Source organism: Monodon monoceros, unplaced genomic scaffold, assembly GCF_005190385.1.
Source record: "Monodon monoceros isolate NGI ecotype Baffin Bay Population unplaced genomic scaffold, NGI_Narwhal_1 Super_Scaffold_6, whole genome shotgun sequence".
Taxonomy (NCBI): domain Eukaryota; kingdom Metazoa; phylum Chordata; class Mammalia; order Artiodactyla; family Monodontidae; genus Monodon; species Monodon monoceros.
In genome coordinates, this window is record NW_021703783.1 from 81425950 (window position 1) to 81444241 (window position 18292).

At 34.7% G+C, this 18292-nt stretch overlaps 2 protein-coding genes across 3 annotated transcripts in view; one reads left to right on the plus strand and one right to left on the minus strand.

Moving 5' to 3' along the window:
* PARPBP (PARP1 binding protein) overlaps positions 1-14134 on the plus strand; it is a 79936-nt gene extending 65802 nt beyond the window's left edge. The window contains exons 9-11 of one of the 2 annotated variants that reach the window (XM_029205600.1): positions 1259-1340; positions 13186-13321; positions 13794-14134. In XM_029205600.1, the coding sequence (XP_029061433.1) occupies positions 1259-1340; positions 13186-13321; positions 13794-14134 (559 nt within the window). The remainder of the gene's footprint in view (positions 1-1258; positions 1341-13185; positions 13322-13793) is intronic. The other variant, XM_029205601.1, reaches the window with a different exon arrangement.
* Positions 14135-14533: 399 nt separating this feature from the next.
* PMCH (pro-melanin concentrating hormone) lies at positions 14534-15921 on the minus strand. The gene is made up of 3 exons (XM_029205602.1): positions 15613-15921; positions 15071-15269; positions 14534-14770 (listed from the first exon to the last, which is right to left on the minus strand). Exons 1-3 carry the CDS (start codon positions 15859-15861, stop codon positions 14721-14723), a joined length of 498 nt encoding a protein of 165 aa, XP_029061435.1. The 5' UTR covers positions 15862-15921; the 3' UTR covers positions 14534-14720.
* Between the last annotated feature and the right edge of the window lie 2371 nt (positions 15922-18292).

An 18292-nucleotide genomic window follows, 5' to 3' on the forward strand; every position in this document is an offset into this window, starting at 1 on the left:
CAAAGTTTGCTTTTAGGTAGAAATATAAATGATTTAGATTTTCTCTTAGATTGAATTCTGTCATTTTCTTAGAGAAAGTTATTTTGTGTTTGTAGGATTTTCTAAATAAAATTAATCCCCACATACATTTTAAAGAGGTATTTTTCTATACTCAATTATGTGGCCAAACACGTTTATAGTTACCTTAGCATTTTCAGTTGTCATTGTGCAGACAAGTACCAGTCCATGGTAAAGTATATTTTTAATGGTCTGCATTGAAATGATAAAATTAAGGACAATGTATATGAATGTAAGTCAATGTAGGGTTATAAACTAGTCTTTCTTAGAATAGACTATCCTTTATTCTTTTTATAAAAAATAAATTTATTTATTTAATTTATTTATTTTTGGCTGCATTTGGTCTTCGTTGCTGCGCACGGGCTTTCTCTAGTTGTGGCAAGCGGGGGGTACTCTTTGTTGCAGTGCATGGGCTTCTCATTGCGGTGGCTTCTCTTGTTTCAGAGCATGGGCTCTAGGCACACGGGCTTCAGTAGTTGTGGCACACAGGCTCAGTAGTTGTGGCTCACAGGCTCTAGAGCGCAGGCTCAGTAGTTGTGGCGCACGGGCTTAGCTGTTCCCCGGCATGTGGGATCTTCCTGGACCAGGGCTGGAACCCGTGTCACCTGCATTGGCAGGCGGATTCTTAACCACTGCACCACCAGGGGAGCCCCCTTTATTCTTATGTAATGGTCTTTTGACACAAAGGGGTTATGACTCTGGCTCTATTAAGCTAAAAAAGAATTTACTGAGGAATCCATGTTTGGCTCCAAATTGCCAGTGTCTCCTTCTCTATCATGTCTTCTCTGACCCTCCTATTTCTAAACTATGCTTTTGTCTTTTGAGTTTCCCTGCCATGGCATCTGTCCTTTTTTATTTTGAATTTTAGTTATGTGGATATCTTATTTCCCTTACTTAGATCAAGATGCCTGAATTCAGAGGCAGTGAATGAATGAACTTTCTATTCTTCACAACATCTTATACAGTGCCTTACATATAGTAGAAGCTCAAATATTTAGTGGCTGAATTAATTAATTAAGCAAATTATTAGTATTTAGAACTCTCAGAATAGGAATATGGACACTTTTAAATAGTATTGTAAACAACTAGGTTCAGTTGTTCAGAATAAACTTTTATTCTCTAACTGCTTTTGGATAGCAGAGAGGTGTAAACTAGTTTAAAAGCTACTTTGGTTTATAAATTTTTGCTTTCTTTGGACTAGATCTCCCACACAAGTGAATAATTCATCGATGAAACCCCTAAGGGAACGTATCCATATGTCAGTGCAAGAGAAAACAATTAAGGTACAATTTAATATACTGTCATGAAAATGATAAAAATCGGTTTATTTTTAGAAGAATAAATATATAAAGCTGAGCTGGGTATTATAAACATACATTATACATGGAACAATAGGGATTAAATGGAAAATAAGTTATGACAGTTGACACACAGAAACTTTCCTTTTAATACAATCTTGGCTAATCTGTCTCTGGTTTATTCAATACCTTGGACCTAAAAGAAGGAAAGGAATAAGCACCTGCTATGGTAAGTGTTCAATAAATATGTGTTCAGTGAATGAGGGGGAAAATAAAGAGGAGATGGTTTTCTCATTTACATTTCTAATATCTTAAACTGAATCTTGAGAGTCCATATAATTTCAGTTTTGTTCCCATCTGAAGACATAATGGCAGAATATAATTGATTTTGGATTGAGACAAGGAGAACATTTCACATTGTTCATTGACTAGAGCTATTCTTTATATTTTCACTTGGTTTGAACTGAGTATCCCAGTTCTCATTTGAAACATTTGTGCCTATAAGTAGTCAGTAACATGTTTTTAGGCACTTAAATTTTTCTTGGTCTTATTTTTCAAAAAAGAAGCTTGTTTTTAACTCATTGATTTATTCAGCATACATTTATTGGGTATCTGCTATGTGCCAGACACTGTTCTATGGTTGGGAATTCATTCATTTGTTCAACAAAATTTTCATGTAAAATTTACAATTATCCTTAAATTATCAAATAATTATTCATCTTTTGATATAACTTTGAGAACTCTAATTTGTTCTTTATATTCCCATTTGGAAAGTTAGTCCCAATTAGCAAAGCCTTTAGTTATCTGTTTCTTCTACATACCCCAGATCCATTTAGTTTATTTAGATTAATAAGTCTTATCTTCCTATTGGTTATTAGTAGCTGTTAGTAGTTAACATCTATGGAATACATCATTGATTTTTATATAATTTTTCTGTGAAAAAACTTGTCAATTCTTTGTTATATTAACCTAAGTACTTGTAGTTGAGGTGTAAGATTTTTGAAAAAAAAATCTATCCTTTGGACTTGATTAGAAACGGAAATGTAACAAATTCTTTATTTTTTCCCTGCTATGACTACTGACAAACTTTAATATTTTCATTTAAAAATCATTGGGAGATGCAAGAGGAAGGGGATATGGGGACATATGTATACATATAGCTGATTCACTTTGTTATACAGCAGAAACTAACACAACGTTGTAAAGCAATTATACTCCAATAAAGATGTTAAAAAAAAATTCAAGTAATACCATTAAACAGTGAAGTAGATATCTGTAAACTACTTAGAAAATTGTCTGGAACCTAACAGATTAACGATAAAAGTTATCTTCCTATGCAATCTTCTATATGTAATAAATTCAGGTAAAAAGTAAAAAAGTAAAAATAAAGATCATTGGGATATTTTGTTAAACTAAGTAAATCAAAATGAAAAGATCTGTCTGAATAATGAGAAGGTGTTTTTAGAAATTGGTAAGAGTCAACTAATTACTGTAAAATTTATGAACCAATTTGTAAAGTTTTGGGAGGTAGAAGAGACAGTATCTGATCCAGTCTCATTTATAGATGAGGAGATCAAACTCCTTGAGAAAGCACCTTATCCAAGATATCATAACTACCAGGAAATATTTTATGCCATTGTGCAAAGCCATGGATAAATACTAATAAGACTATAATTACATTGCTTCTGTTACTTAATAGTGGAGCTGGCTTACTCCACGTAGCTCTGAAACTAAATGGCAATAGAGAAAGGAAGGAATTGGTGTTTTTGGTTATATTCTATAGTATAGTACTCTTTATGAAAGCAAAGTGTGAAAATAATTGGTTTAGCCAGGTATACAGCTGAACCATGGCCAGATCGAGTACTTGCTGGAATAACAAAAAATGCTGCTAATATTTAGTACTAAGTAACTATGGGAAAGTAGTTTAACAGCTTGTTACCTTATTATCCTGTTACTTTTTCTCTTTTGGCATTTAATTCTCTTTTTTATCATGGAAAGGATATATGATCTACACTTGAAAAACTGTCTTGGAAAGACAAAGGTAGATACTGTTAGAGAACTTAGAATTTTGATGTTGTAGATCATACTTGATTGTGAAATATCCATGTCATTATTATTTGGGGCAAATTAACTTTTCTTGGATTTTCATTTCCTTGTTCATAAGTAGAAATAGGCACTCCTGATCCCCAAATCCTATGAAACCACTTTGGAAAGTGTTCATTAACTCATTTGAAATGCTCAAGTTTTATTTTCTACTGTAGCTTATTTGGAAAATTGTCTATGATGGTCAAATAAATTCCCCTGGGAAGGAAATTAGAAGGTTCTTCCTGAACCTTCATGGGTTTGGTAGGAGCCTTTAGAGAATGCTTTCTTCCCATTCTTACCCCAGTTTCCAAGCGATTTATACAAGTACCTTCATACCTTTTTATTATAAGATCTTTCCAGGAGACATTTACCTTCTTAGGTCCCTGTAAATTAATTAGTTTTATTCCTTCCAGCTTGATTTAGCCATATTTTGCTTTTCAGACACAACTGAAAAGTTGTATATACATATCTTTTTCCTTATTCTGAGTCTAGTGTTTTCCTTCATATTATATGTATGTCCGAATAATCATCACCGTTAACTAACTTAATAACTTAAGTCAGTGGATCAGAAAAATGCTAGATCTTTAAAAGTTGACATAGTTGGGACAGTGAAAATTAGGACATAGGTAGTTGGAAAAAATAGACTGGCTCTAACTCTGGTACCTATTATAAGCAGCCAGGCAGTACAATGCTCATGGTGTTGGAAAATTAGACATCCATGTTTAACCTTTAGGGCATTCCAAAACTGAGTATATCCATATAAAATGGTGTATTGAGTTCAATTAGAATTTCCTTCCCCTAATACTTAAAATGAGTACAAAATAGCAATAACTAGCAAAAATATTCACCAAGAGCAAACAACAGAAAATAATTTGATTGGATACAATAAACTTCAGAAACGATGGCCAAGGAAGGAAAGAAGATTTCAGAGGGAAAAGGCACAACATGATTTAGCAACTTAATCTAGCCCCAGTCTCCACATAGTGTGCTAGTGAGTTGACAAAGTCCTGAGAATTATCACTAAAATATTTCCAAAACTGAGAAGCCAACTGTGTGTTCTTTTTTTTTTTCTTTTTAGAGAAATAGTAGAAGTGGCAACTACATAGTAATGTGGAGAATGAACTCTGGGATTTACACATTGACACAGTGAAGGCTCTAGTTCTGCATACTGAATTGTGGAAATTATCCAAATGATCCCCTTGCATTTGAATGAAATACAGCCTCTAAATAGAGGGACTCTTTATGGTACATATAATACACAATAAATTCTTAGAAGAAAGTGAGGAACCAACCCAGAAATTTTTTCAGATTGCCTATCTCCTCAACTGAATGTTACTTTTGCCTCCAGGCTCCAGCCTGCCTCCTTCAGGCTACAGAAAAATGGGGGATAACAGAAAATATGCAGCCTTCAAAATGTAACTGAGGAGCAAGTAAAATGCTGTCAAATAAGGAGGAAACAGAATCAAGAAACCACTCACAGGCTTGGAGGCTTCTGTTTCTAACTAGGATGTAGTAGATCATGGCAAAATACCATTTCTGTTACAATAACAAAATAAAAGGCAGATAAGTTGGGGAAAATATTTTAAAAGACATAAGAAAGCTATGTAAGCAAAACAGTTTAAATAAAAATCTGGAGAGGGTAAAGTTCTTCTGAGGTGAACAGACTATTATCAGAGTTTTCTTCCCTGGGATTATTTTTCCAATTTTGGGTATGAGCCAAGGATTGATCTTGGCCCATGTAAAGGAACTCACTGACGGAAAGAGGAACTAACAAATATTTTGATGTCTTGAGGGGCTGGCAACAATTTGGAAACTTTGGGGCCCTGAATGCACAGTTATTTTTACCTGCGGCACCTATGCTGAATTTTGGAGCTGAGTGGGAGGTTAAGGAACCTCAATTCAGTATACTAAAATCACCTGTAGTCTTGCAGTAGCTCAGAAGACAAGGCTCCTCTTGAGGAGTGTGACCTGGCTGAAACGCATGGCTGTTGCCTTCTCAAGATATTTGCCACGTTTGGAAATGAAGTGGGTTGGGAGCCTGAAGAATACAATGTAAAAACCTTTGAAAGACAGACTGAATCCCCCAGACTTTCAGGTCAGAGGTGATAGAGATCCACAAGGCTCTCAGTTGAAAGCTTGGGAGGGACATTCCCGAAGGAGAGGTTAAGAACCAGAAGTCAAATATGAGTTATGACAACTACAACCCAGCTTTGACTCAGGTCAGTCCCTGTCGGCATTGCGGTTATCAGCCCCTCTCTGTGTCTGCCTAACAGAGACAAGGGAAACCCTTGATAGAAGGTTTCATCTGGAGCCTCTATAGTTCCTTTATATACTGGACATGAGAAGAGACAGGAAGACTTGTCCTTTAATCAAGAGAAAAAACTAACAATAGAGGCAGACTCACAAATGACCCAGCTACTGGAATCAGCTGACAAGGAATTAAATTTTTTTTTTAACATTTAAAGGTAATTAGGCTTCCCTGGTGGTGCAGTGGTTGGGAGTCCGCCTGCCAATGCAGGGGATGCGGGTTCGTGCCGCGGTCTGGGAGGATCCCACGTGCCGCGGAGCGGCTGGGCCCGTGGGCCGTGGCCGCTGGGCCTGCGCGTCCAGAGCCTGTGCTCCGCGGCCGGAGAGGCCACAACAGTGAGGCCCGTGTACCGCAAAAAAAAAAAAAAAAAAAAAAAGGTAATTAAAGGAAAAGGGCAAAATGGATGAAAAATTGGGAAATTCCAACAGAGAATCAATTTTTTTATTTTTTGGCAAGCTGCACAGCTTGCGGGATCTCAGTTCCCTGACCAGGGATTGAACCTGGGGCATGGCAGTTAAATTGCCAAATCCTAACCACTAGACCACCGGGAACTCCCAAGAATCAAAAATTTTAAATCAGAACCAAATGGACATTGCAGAACTGTAAAAACATTATCTAAAATTAATAATTCATTAGGTGAATTTATTTATTTTAAAGATTTTTTGATGTGGACCATTTTTAAAGTCTTTATTGAATTTGTTACAATATTGCTTCTTTATTATGGGTTTTTGTTTTTTTTTTGGCCCCGAGGCATGTGGGATCTTAGCTTCCCAACCAGGAGTTGAACCCGCACTCCGTGCATTCAAAGGCGAAGTCTTAACCACTGGACCATCAGGGAAGTCCCTAGGTGAATTTAATAGTAGACCAGACATAGCATTAGGTAGCATAGTGGACATGAAGATAGGTCATTAGAAAAAAGTCCAAACTAAAGCAAAGAGAGAATAAAGAATAAAAAAGCAGAAGAGAAGAGTAGGACATAGAAAATGTCTAACATATGCCTAACTGGATCCTCAGAACAAGAGGAGAAAATAGGATTGAAATAGTATTTGAAGATATAATGATTGTGATATTTTCCAAACCTTAATTGGTCCTTTCACATCAGGTAGTAGTTAGAAGATGTGAGGAACAGATGTGTGGTTTCCTTTAACAATGTACAGTTGCGTATGTGTTCCAATATTATGGACCTAGCAAACTAAAAAATGTCCCTGAGTCCTTTGAAAATCCATCTGCCTTTCATGTATGTGCCACACACACACACAGGACATAGATTGTAAAGCTTCTTTCCAGAGCAGTGTTCTCCAGTAGAACTTCTGTGGAAATGTTCTGTAATTTGTGCTATCCAGTACTGTAGGTGCTAGCCACGTGTGACTATTGAGCACTTGAAATGTGGTACTGCAACTGAGGAACTCGATTTTTAATTCTATTTAATTTTAATTAATTAGCTACACATGGCCAGCATATTAAACAGTTGCATTTCTAGTGGATTAAAGATACACACAAATGCAATAACTGAAAACCCATAATAAGTAGAGGAAATGGTGCTCTGACCATGAGAGATTAGAATAAATAGGATTTAAATAGGGAGAGAGGATGGAAGAGAGCATTGCAGGTGGAGCAAACAACTGATGAAAAAGTATTAGATTGTCTTAGCTAGTATAAAGAGGCTGTGCATTCCATAGTGAACAAAATAAGTGAATAAATAATGTGGGGCAAGGTTAAGGAAGGTGTGGCTTTTGTGGTTTTAAGGAACAGTTACTTTTTGTGGGGCTTATTGTAAGGATATGTGCATGAGAACCTAAGAAAGGTGGAATATTTAAGAACTTGAAAGTAATGGTGGATATAATGGGGCTTAAGGACTTCAGCTGCATGGTTCTCTGTACTTAAATGTGATGTAACTTTGTGTGTATACCTCTCTCTTGTTTCTGTACCAAATGGTTTTCTTACTCTATTGAACAGAGTAGTTTACTCTGTACATGTTTTTCTATTGATATATCAGAGCTTTTGCCCTTAGGGTGCTTTAACTGTTCTTTACCAGTCTACTTCTCTCATTTCTGTGTGCTGTGGTTTCTTTACTCTCCGTACATCTTTTTCTACCTCCAAACTTTTGCTTACTCTTGGTTTCTGTTCCCTCATACCTTCTGCTCACATACATCTGTTAGAGTGTGTTATAATTTTACTTAATTAATGCACTCAGCAACATGTATTAAATGCCTGCTCGATACCGGGCTCTGTCCTAGGCACTGTAAATATATCAGCAAGCAAAACAGACAAAAACCCCTGCCCTGATGGGCAAGTTGTCCCCCAATATTTGTGGGACTAGGGTGGAAGAACATAAATGGAAACCCCTGGTCTACCCCCGCAGTCCTTTTAATGCTAGTTCTGTTCCATACTGTTAGACACACTCCACCCAGAAATGTATACATCCCGCTCCCTGTCACCCTTGTCATAAACAATCAGCCCTTCCTAAAGGAAGAGGCCAGTGCTGGCCCAGTGCCTAGGCAGTTTAAGCAGGGAATTCTGGGGTGCCAGGTTCTTGGAACAGGATTTAAAAGGAGGAGTCATAGTCTCCTAGTGGGCATATCCAAGTCCCTGTGGACTTATTCCTCACCCGGTGTGATGAAGAGGGCCAGAGCAGGCCATCAGTTGGCAAACTAAGGTTTTGTTCATGGAGCTTACCTTTCAGTTGGGAGAAGCAGATAATAAACAAAACAAACAAGTGAGTTATATGGTATATTAGAAGGTTATCAGTGCTATGGCAGGAAATAAAGTTGGGGAGGGGGGTAAGAAGAGTGTGTTCCTTTGTGTGTGTTTTGGTTTTAAAGGGAATGATCAGTACAGGTCTCTTTGAGAAGGTGACATTAAGCAAAGGCTTTAAGGGAATGAGCAGCATTTTTCATTAGAATGAAAATGGGATGTTTGTATTAGTCTGAACTAAAATTTGAACTTGTTTTGGCTGAAGTAATGAGGTTGGGATTTATTGCGTACCTTCTAAGTGTCAAGTGTTATACTAGGTATTTTATATCCCTCATTCCAATTAATCCTTGTTGAAATCTAGAAGGCATTATTTTCCAGACCATATACCTAGTAAGTAACAGAACAGTGGTTGTATTCAGGTGTAAGACTTCAAAATTTATGCTGTTTCCAAAGTGTAAACGAAGGCATAGTAATTATAATAGTCATCATTTGATATACTTACAAATTCATATGCCATTAAGAATAGCAAATCTCTGTTCTTTTGAAAATGTGATAATGTAAGAATGAAAAGGTGAATTTTGAATATTTATTTTTAGTTATATATTTAATAGGTATGTTGAGTAATTTCTTTTTCCAAACTTGTTGATAAAATTTATAGCCCCCGCTATAATGGGGGCTTAGAAATTTCATTTTCTTATTAATACAGCTAACTGAGAGTTTCTGTGACTTTTCAATATTTTGACTCATTTGTCTTAATTTAACTGGAGTCAGGCTTTCCTATGTGAAGTACTATTTTCCTCAAACTGGGAACCTACTAATAATTTCAATTTAAAAAGAGCTTGTGGCAAAAGGACTTTTCCAATTCTTGGCAAGTTTGAAGTTCATTGCAATTTTACTGTGGATAGAAACCTTTCCAAAGGGGGGAAATCACTCTACAAAGGAAAACTTTGAATCTTTTTCTCTCATGTGACTTGAACATAAAATGATTTTAACAGCCATGTATGAATCTGGACATTATTCTTAGTTGTTAAGTACTTCAAAAGCACTTTCAAAAGGGAATTGTTTTGCTTATTTGTGATTCCAAATCAAATACACAGAGAGATTTGGAAGATTTGCAACAGGAAGTAATCTCAATTCTATGTAGCCACTAATCTTGTGCAGAAAAATTCAACTTTTATGAACAAAGGAAAAGCAATCTCTTTTAAGTTATAAATACAAGTCAATGTAGCTTGTATTGTTTTAATAACCAAAATGAAGAAGCTGATTGTAAGTTCATTTTTTGAGCTGCATTCCTAGAATCATTTTAGGGTTGGCCAGGTCCTGAGAAACCTAATTCAACAGATTTCTTACTCTATAGGAGTACTTTCTTTATATGTTACTACATTAATAACTGTATAGTATCTACATATATCTTTAGAGTTACATAGCTGTTTCATATTTTTAACTTCATTTAATCCTCACAACTCTATGAGGTAAATATTCCTATTTATATGTGGATAAGTGAGAGGTTTAGAGGTTTACCCAAGATCATCTACTTAGTAAGTGATAGGGCCAGTATTAGAAGCCAGGTCTTTTGACCACAAATCTGATGCCTTTTCCATCACATCATCTTGTTTCTTTGTGCGGGTTTCTTAGTTGGACATCACATTGTTGGCTCCAGTCAAGTTCATGATCAGTTAAAATCTCTAGGTCTTTATTTCATATGTTGTTTTTAAGTCAGGTTCTCCTCATCCTGTACATCTGTAATTGATATTTTGAACTTAAATACAGGACTTTGTTTATCCGCATTCATTTTCATCTTATTATTTTCTACTTATGGTTCTAGCCTTCTGAGATCTTTTCAATCTTGATTCTATTATCCAATTTATTTATTATTTCTTCCAGCTGTGTGTCAACAGCAAATTTTATAAGTAGAATGTCTTTGTGATTATGGAAGCCATCCTAGTAATCTCTTTAGTATACTGTGTGCCTGTCACATAGTTGGAACTTAATAAGTGGTAATTGATAAAAAAGATCTTTGTACAGGGCAGGGAAAAAACACACATATAATCTTTTACAAAAGAGAAAAAAAACACCCTCAATATAACTACTCTCGGTTATTACTTTTGGATATAAGTATTCCAAGATTGCCATAGAACCATTGTGGTTCTCTCTTGTGTTTTGATATGTTTATAAATAATATTTTTCATGGTAAATATAGTGGTTAACTGATTTTCTTTCACATCTCAACCCATAATCAGTATTTTAAGAATTTCCTTCTAACTCTAGTTTTCTGAAACTGCCCTACTGTCACTAAGGGCTAGAGAATTTCTCTATGGGGGGCCTAAGGAGAAGAAATCTAGCTGTCAGGAGGGCTTATTGAACTTATTTTGCGACTGTATTTACATAGCAAAGAAAGCTTTTTACTCAGATGTATGTTTAAAATTAATAAAAATGCCAACCTTCTAAAGAAATTTTTATTCACATGCAGCATGAGATTGAGAAAACATCAGTTGTCTGTATTAAATAATATAATTATTGTATTTTTATTTAGAGTGCTTTATGAGTGGTACTGATGAAGGTTTTGTGGTGGGAGACTCTAGTCCCCCAAGCCACCTGTAGGTGCCATCACTATCTGGATATTATGGGAGTGATCCTTGCCAGCCACTTAGCATCCATTTACTTTCATGGCCTTACCATACTCTTTATAACTCTCTGTAAGCAATAAGTTTATAATTTTCTATAAGTAGTAACTGGCGAAATGAAAGAAACGTATAAAAAGATGTCAGCAGCTAGTATTGGTTTTGTAGATGGAAATAAATGTTTTTGGATAATTTACTACAGTGATGATATGATGTAATATAATATAAAGTTTATTTTATTAACAAAATTTATTTTAATAGCTTTATTAATTGTTTTAATTCTCTACTTATGGAATTAATAAAGTCCAAAAAGGCCTAGTTAAAACCTTCAGTTATATTTTAGGGCATCTCATGGTAGAAAATATATAATAGTAGTTGCATTCATGTGGATTCATGAAGATATTGGGCTGTAGCTCCATTCATTATCAAGAGCCTACTGTATTTCACTTCTAAAAAAAATAGTTTTTCATCTTTTACATTTTCACATTTTTTTCAATTTTGTGTATTTTTGTGCTTAAATGGAAGATAAATTCTAATTGTCTACATCTTCAAGCAAATTAAATATAATTTTTAGTCCTCTGGGAGTTACAGTCTCTCATAGACACCATTACTCAGAAAGATATAAAATTTGTCATCCTGAGAAAACTTGCTTTTATGGAGCATCTGGACTGGAGACTATTCTGATTTCTTCTAAAATATAGTCAGTGGATTTCACTGCTCTTATCTTTGCAAACATCTGAGTGGGTTAATGTAGTTATCGTTCTGAATATATAGCATAGTGTATAATTACTGAATATATAATGTAAAGTCATGCTGTTTTAGACTTCGTGAACTGTATCAATACATGCTCTGTGAGTATATTCAGCATAATGTAGTTATACTTTGAAGTATTAATTTTTGAATTGTTGAAGTCCTCTTTATTTAATCATGTATTTGAAATAAGCTTTGTCTGTTTCTGAAAAAGATTTGAGATGATTTCTAATTATTTGGAGAAATCTCCCTACTATAACCAAATGGCATTACACAGCAGCTGCAATTGTTGAAATTTGCATTATCTGTGTAGATTACTTTTGTTCTGAAATTAAGTTCTCTCCCTAAAACAGCCACTGGTTTTACGTTTGCAGAATACATTTCCAAAAATACTTTCTTGGCATGGTGCTTAAGAATTAAATTTAGCTTTCTAATTTTCTCCTATTTGTCATGTTTGAAGATAATTACAGGAGTATACTTTGAATACTCAACTATTAAATCCCTTGGTCACATCTTCTTAGAATGATATAATCAAATCATATTTCTTAATTTTCTAAATATTCATGTTTTGTTTTGTTTTTTGTGTTACGCGGGCCTCTCACTGCTGTGGCCTCTCCCGTTGCGGAGCACAGGCTCCGGACGCGCAGGCTCAGCGGCCATGGTTCACGGGCCCAGCTGCTCCGCGGCATGTGGGGTCCTCCCGAACCGGGGCACGAACCCGCATCCCCTGCATCGGCAGGCGGACTCTCAACCACTGCGCCACCAGGGAAGCCCTAAATATTCATGTTTTTAATTAAATAATGCCTTTCATTCACCACTTTGTTTTATCTTTCACCTTCTTTGTTAGTTTCCTATCTTTGTTTATTTCACCTTCTCTTATTTTTCTTTTTTATCCTAACATTTCTCCCTTCCTTAATTTCTCTAATTTCTTGAATTCCATATGCTATTTTTTCCTAAAAGAGTTGTACCCTGTAATTCTTTAAGATTGAAAACTTGTATTTTTCTAGGATTACATATATCATGTATATCATTATTAAACATAATAAAACCACTTTCTAAAGCATCTCAGACATAGGAATGTGTAACAAAGGTCTTTGAAGAATTTATAATTGATTTGACTAAGCTTTTACAAAAATTATCAAAAACATACACAAAGCTGGTATTACTGAAAAGAACAAAAATGCTGATTGTAGCAGTGAATGAGTTTGCAAACTATGAAACATCAAGGATTAAAAGTTCCCACAGATAATGAAATATTTAAGGGAAATTTTTATGATACCTCAGTGACTAAAGAGTATATTTCTGTCTAGATGAAAAACTAAATAAAAATAAAGGATAAATTGTATATTTTCTCCTTTTTTCCTGTTACCAGATGAAGCAAACCTTAATTAGATCTCAGTTTGCTTGTACTTACAAAGATGACTGCATGATAAGCAAGGATAAGTGGAATAGTGTTAATTCAGCATCAAAGCCTTTGTGTGTTCTTCACATGGAAAATGACCTTTCTGGTAATTGACCTTATTTGAGCAATTTAATAACAATTCAGTTCTAGTGTACTAATTTGTTTTAACTTAAGTAAAACTAGATTTTTTTTTGCAATGTAAAGGTTTATATTTTTATAGACCTGAGTTTATTTAAAAAGTTATATCTAAGTACAAATATATGTATAGGAATAGGACTCAGTTTGATTTAACTAAATGTATTTAAGAAATAACTTGCAGCATTTAAGGATTAAGTGTTATGCATTCAGACAAAGCAAATTTATTGTTTGTAGGGATGAAAAGTGATATGGTAAAATGCAAAGAAATGTGATAGTAATATAGCTGTATTTGTTCATCATGTAATTTATATCATTATTTGATTGTAAATCATAAATTTTAAAATATTCTTTAGCCATTTAAAAAGTTTTTTGTAAAATTCTCATGTATAATAATTTTAAGTATTATATAATTTCTTTCCTCTTTTCATCTTGCATAACAGGAGGTGTAAATTCATCTGTTGGAAGACCAACAATTGGAACAAGTTCTGGAAATGTTCATCTGGACAGAAGTAAAAATGAAAAAGTGGCAAGAAAATCAATTAGTCTGACAGGAAATAAAGGCTCAAAAAGGAAACAGGTGGATTTGGATGATGAAAATATTCTCTGTGATAATGGAAACGAACCACCTCAACACAAAAATGTTAAGATACCTAAGGCATCAAAAGATTTGCAGAGTAAATTAGATGGCAAACTAGTTAGAGCTGCAAAAAGCAACAAATGTACCGCCAAGAACAAATTGATTACTGGCCAGACAAAGTTAACTCAGTTTTTTAGACTATGAATTTGTCTTTTATGTTCTTTAGGTTTATGTATATATAAAAACATTCACCAAAGGCATCTGCTTAATTTTTTTTTTTTTTTTTTTTTTTTGTGGTACGCGGGCCTCTCACTGTTGTGGCCTCTCCCGTTGCGGAGCACAGACTCCGGACGTGCAGGCTCAGCGGCCATGGCTCACGGGCCCAGCCGCTCCGTGGCATGTGGGATCTTCCCGGACCGGAGTATGAACCCGTGTCCCCTGCATCGTCAGGCGGACTCTCAACCACTGCGCCACCAGGGAAGCCCCCATCTACTTAATTTTTAAGAGATCAAGGTGTAAATTATGGTGCTTTATTATTTTGGTCTGCAGTGTATGTAAGGTTAGCATGTTAAGCATTGTTTAAAAAATACTAGTAAGTCATAATTTTGCAGAATATTCACAAAGTTTAATGCACAGGTAAAGCATATCATTTAGGTATATCTTAATACTACTTTCTTTGAAAACAGACATTTAAAATAATACAAGTCATAGTAACATTAAGGGCTTTTTTCCCCACAGGCAATTAAATGATTTTGTTTTCTTCTGAAATGATGATGTGGACCAACAGGTATCAGACTTGCCAGCAAGGTCGATAGACTCTTCCCAGCATACACCTGAGCACTGAAGGAAAAAAAAGCTTAAATTGTTTAAAGGACTAGTATCACACAAAATTGATTAGAAATGAAAGAATGGATCTAGTATAGCTAATTCTGAGTAAATCAAAATTATAGTAACTAATAACTATAGTAACCAATTAAATACTTTTAAATTTCACATCTTTTGCAGGGGTCACTTAAAATCAAGTAAATTGAACCATGGTCTTGTTTGATTTTGTCGTGATTGGACCCAAATTCAATTAAACTCAGATTTCTATTTTATGATATTAAGATATAAGAATTGAATTTTAAAAAGACTACTCACTGTCAAAATCTCTCCTTCCTATAGGAAATTTAGCTGAGTTTTCTTCATCTGCAATTTCTCTCTTTTCTTGTATTGATTCAGTATTTTGAACTTCATTCTCAGCTGGAAAAGCTACAGATCCTTTTAGTGCAAGATAAGGTTTTATAGCCAGATTCAGTGGCAGACCATTATTTAAGAAATTGTGTTTGGAACCTGCATTCTGTAAAGAAAAGGTTGATTTGTGTTTTAGCTGTCTTATTGGGAATAGAACTATGATACGATTGTGTAATATTCTTATTGATCAAAGATGCTCTACACTGTTTTGACTCTAAAAAATATTTTAGATACAAGGTTTTCAGGGAATAAAAACCTTTTGAATAAGAGATGTTTTCCAGAATGGAAGAACAACCTGGTATGTAGGAAATTTGATCAATTGTCCTAATGCATATTGTGACTTTTTTCACATACTTCTGCTTATAAAAGTATCGACTTTACTTCCAAAGGATTCATAAACATCATTCAAATTTCCACTGAAATAAAGGATAAGTCACATTGCCACTTACCTTTGAATTTTTGTTTTCCTCATCATTCATGAAATTGCTCTCATCATTCTTATATTCCTCCAGGGAAGGAACAACAATTGATTTTTCTTCAGTATCTTCCTTCTGAAAGGCTTTCCCCAACCTCAGTGTTTTAAATACCATGTCATCTTCTAAATTTCTTATTGACTTGGAGGCTGAAGGCGAAACACCTTGAGAAAGCAAAGAAAAAGTTAGTATTAATATGTAGGAAGAGAAACTCATTTTTGCCATTCTTAGTTTGATGTTTGCATGGAGTCAAACAAGGATGTGTAAAATGAGGTAAAATTTCTCAACCTGCTTTGTAAATGATTCCTACCTTTATATATTTTCCAGCTTGAATAGAAAGCACTTGAAAGACTTAGACTTTTGTCATTTTAAAAATGACTCATTAGATAGAAGCTAACTTTTTGTATAGCTGCTAATACTTACACTGTTTGGGTTTTAGTGGCATATTGTTTATTTTGAGTGTGAATTTTCTCAGAATCTGATTAAGATCCTTGGTAGAGAGCTTCTGTTGAGGAGATTATAGTCTCTTGAAAATGGGTTGTTATTAAGGAAGACCACAGGACATCAGGCTCTCCATATTCTTGTTTATTCATATTGTTCCCTTCTGTTTATTTTCTGATTAAGTAAAATATGAAAACTAAAGTTATTTCTTTCACTCAGGATAATAAGCGTCAAAGTTTAAATACATTTAATCCTGATTAAGTGGAAATAATCTTCAGAAAGAATTTTTTCCATAAATGCTCGGAATAGCCTTTGGTATTTAAAGTATATATGCCTGTCAGTATGAACAAAAAGTCATTCATGTTATATCTAAAATTGACCTGTCAGGTGTGTTTTATCTCTATATTTACAAAAGGGTATTACTGATATTTATTAATGAGTTTAGCAATTAATGAATAAGAAGTCCATGAAGAGAATATTTATGTGCTCCATAAATGTTAATTTTGGATAATGAGTATGTTGTATGATTTTTAATTAAACATTTCAGAGTTAATTTGTAATGTTGGCCCTGTAGAGTAAGAGAATACATTCTTGTGTATGTCTTCTGGTATATATGTGCAATAGTTTTTCTAGGGTATATTTCTACTTATGGAATTGCTGGGTCTTGGAGTATGTACATTTCAGCTTTATTAATGCCAAAATGGTTACAGAATAGTAGTAACCAATTTAAACTCCCACCTGCAGGTTATGAGAGTTCTTACTGCTCCAGGTTCTAGTTAACACTTGGGTATCTTATTGTGCTTTTAATGTTTATTTCTCTAATTACCAAAGACGTAGGATGCCTTTTCATATGCTTAAGTAAAATGCCTTTTAAAGAAAAATTTGTCTATTTCTCTATCAGATTGTTTGGGTTTTTCTTGTTGATTCATGGGAGTTCTTTATATATGCTGGATATTAATTCTTTGTTAGTTGTATATGTTTAAAATATTGTATTTTTTCTCACACTTCTTATCTTTTGAACTGCTTCATGGTGTCTTTTGGTGAACTAAACTCCTTAATTTTAATGTTTAAATTTCTTTTTTTTTTTCTTTTTATGGTTAGTATTTATGTTATTTGGAAATCCTTCCAAACCCTGAGGTCATTATCATACTTCTATATATTCTAAAAGTTTAAGTGTTTTGACTTTCACATTTAAATTTTTAATTCATCTAGAATCTTGTGTGTGAGAAAGAAATTTTAACTTTTCCAAATGTCCTTATATATTTCTTTTTTTTTTAAACATCTTTATTGGAGTATAGTTGCTTTACAGTGGTGTGTTAGTTTCTGCTTTATAACAAAGTGAATCAGTTATACATATACATATATCCCCATAGCTCTTCCCACTTGTGTCTCCCTCCCTCCCACCCTCCCTATCCCACTCCTCTAGGTGATCACAAAGCACCGAGCTGATCTCCCTGTGCTATGCGGCTGCTTTCCACTAGCTATCTGTTTTACATTTGGTAGTGTATCTATGTCCATGCCACTCTCTCACTTTGTCCCAGCTTACCCTTCCCCCTCCCCGTGTCCTCAAGTCCATTCTCTAGTAGGTCTGTGTCTTTATTCCCGTCTTGCCCCTAGGTTCTTCATGACCTTTTTTCTTTTTATGTCCTTATATATTTCTTGAATAATTCATCCTGTCTCCACTAATCTGCAATGCCATCTCTGCAGTATATTAGGTTTCTATACATGTGTAGGTCTCTTTCTGAACTCTCTATTCCACTGCCAAATCTACAGTATTATTTATTATTACTACAACTTTAAAATAACTTTTTTTTTACATCTTTATTGGAGTATAATTGCTTTACAATGGTGTGTTAGTTTCTGCTTTATAACAAAGTGAATCAGTTATACATATACATATGTTCCCATATCTCTTCCCTCTTGCGTCTCCCTCCCTCCCACCCTCCCTATCCCACCCCTCTAGGTGGTCACAAAGCACCAAGCTGATCTCCCTGTGCTATGCAGCTGCTTCCCACTAGCTATCTGTTTTATGTTTGATAGTGTATATATGTCCATGCCACTCTCTCACTTTGTCACAGCTTACCCTTCCCCCTCCCCATATCCTCAAGTCCATTCTCTAGTAGGTCTGTGTCTTTATTCCTGTCTTACCCCTAGGTTCTTCGTGACATTTTTTTTTTCTTAGATTCCATATATATGTGTTAGCATACGGTATTTG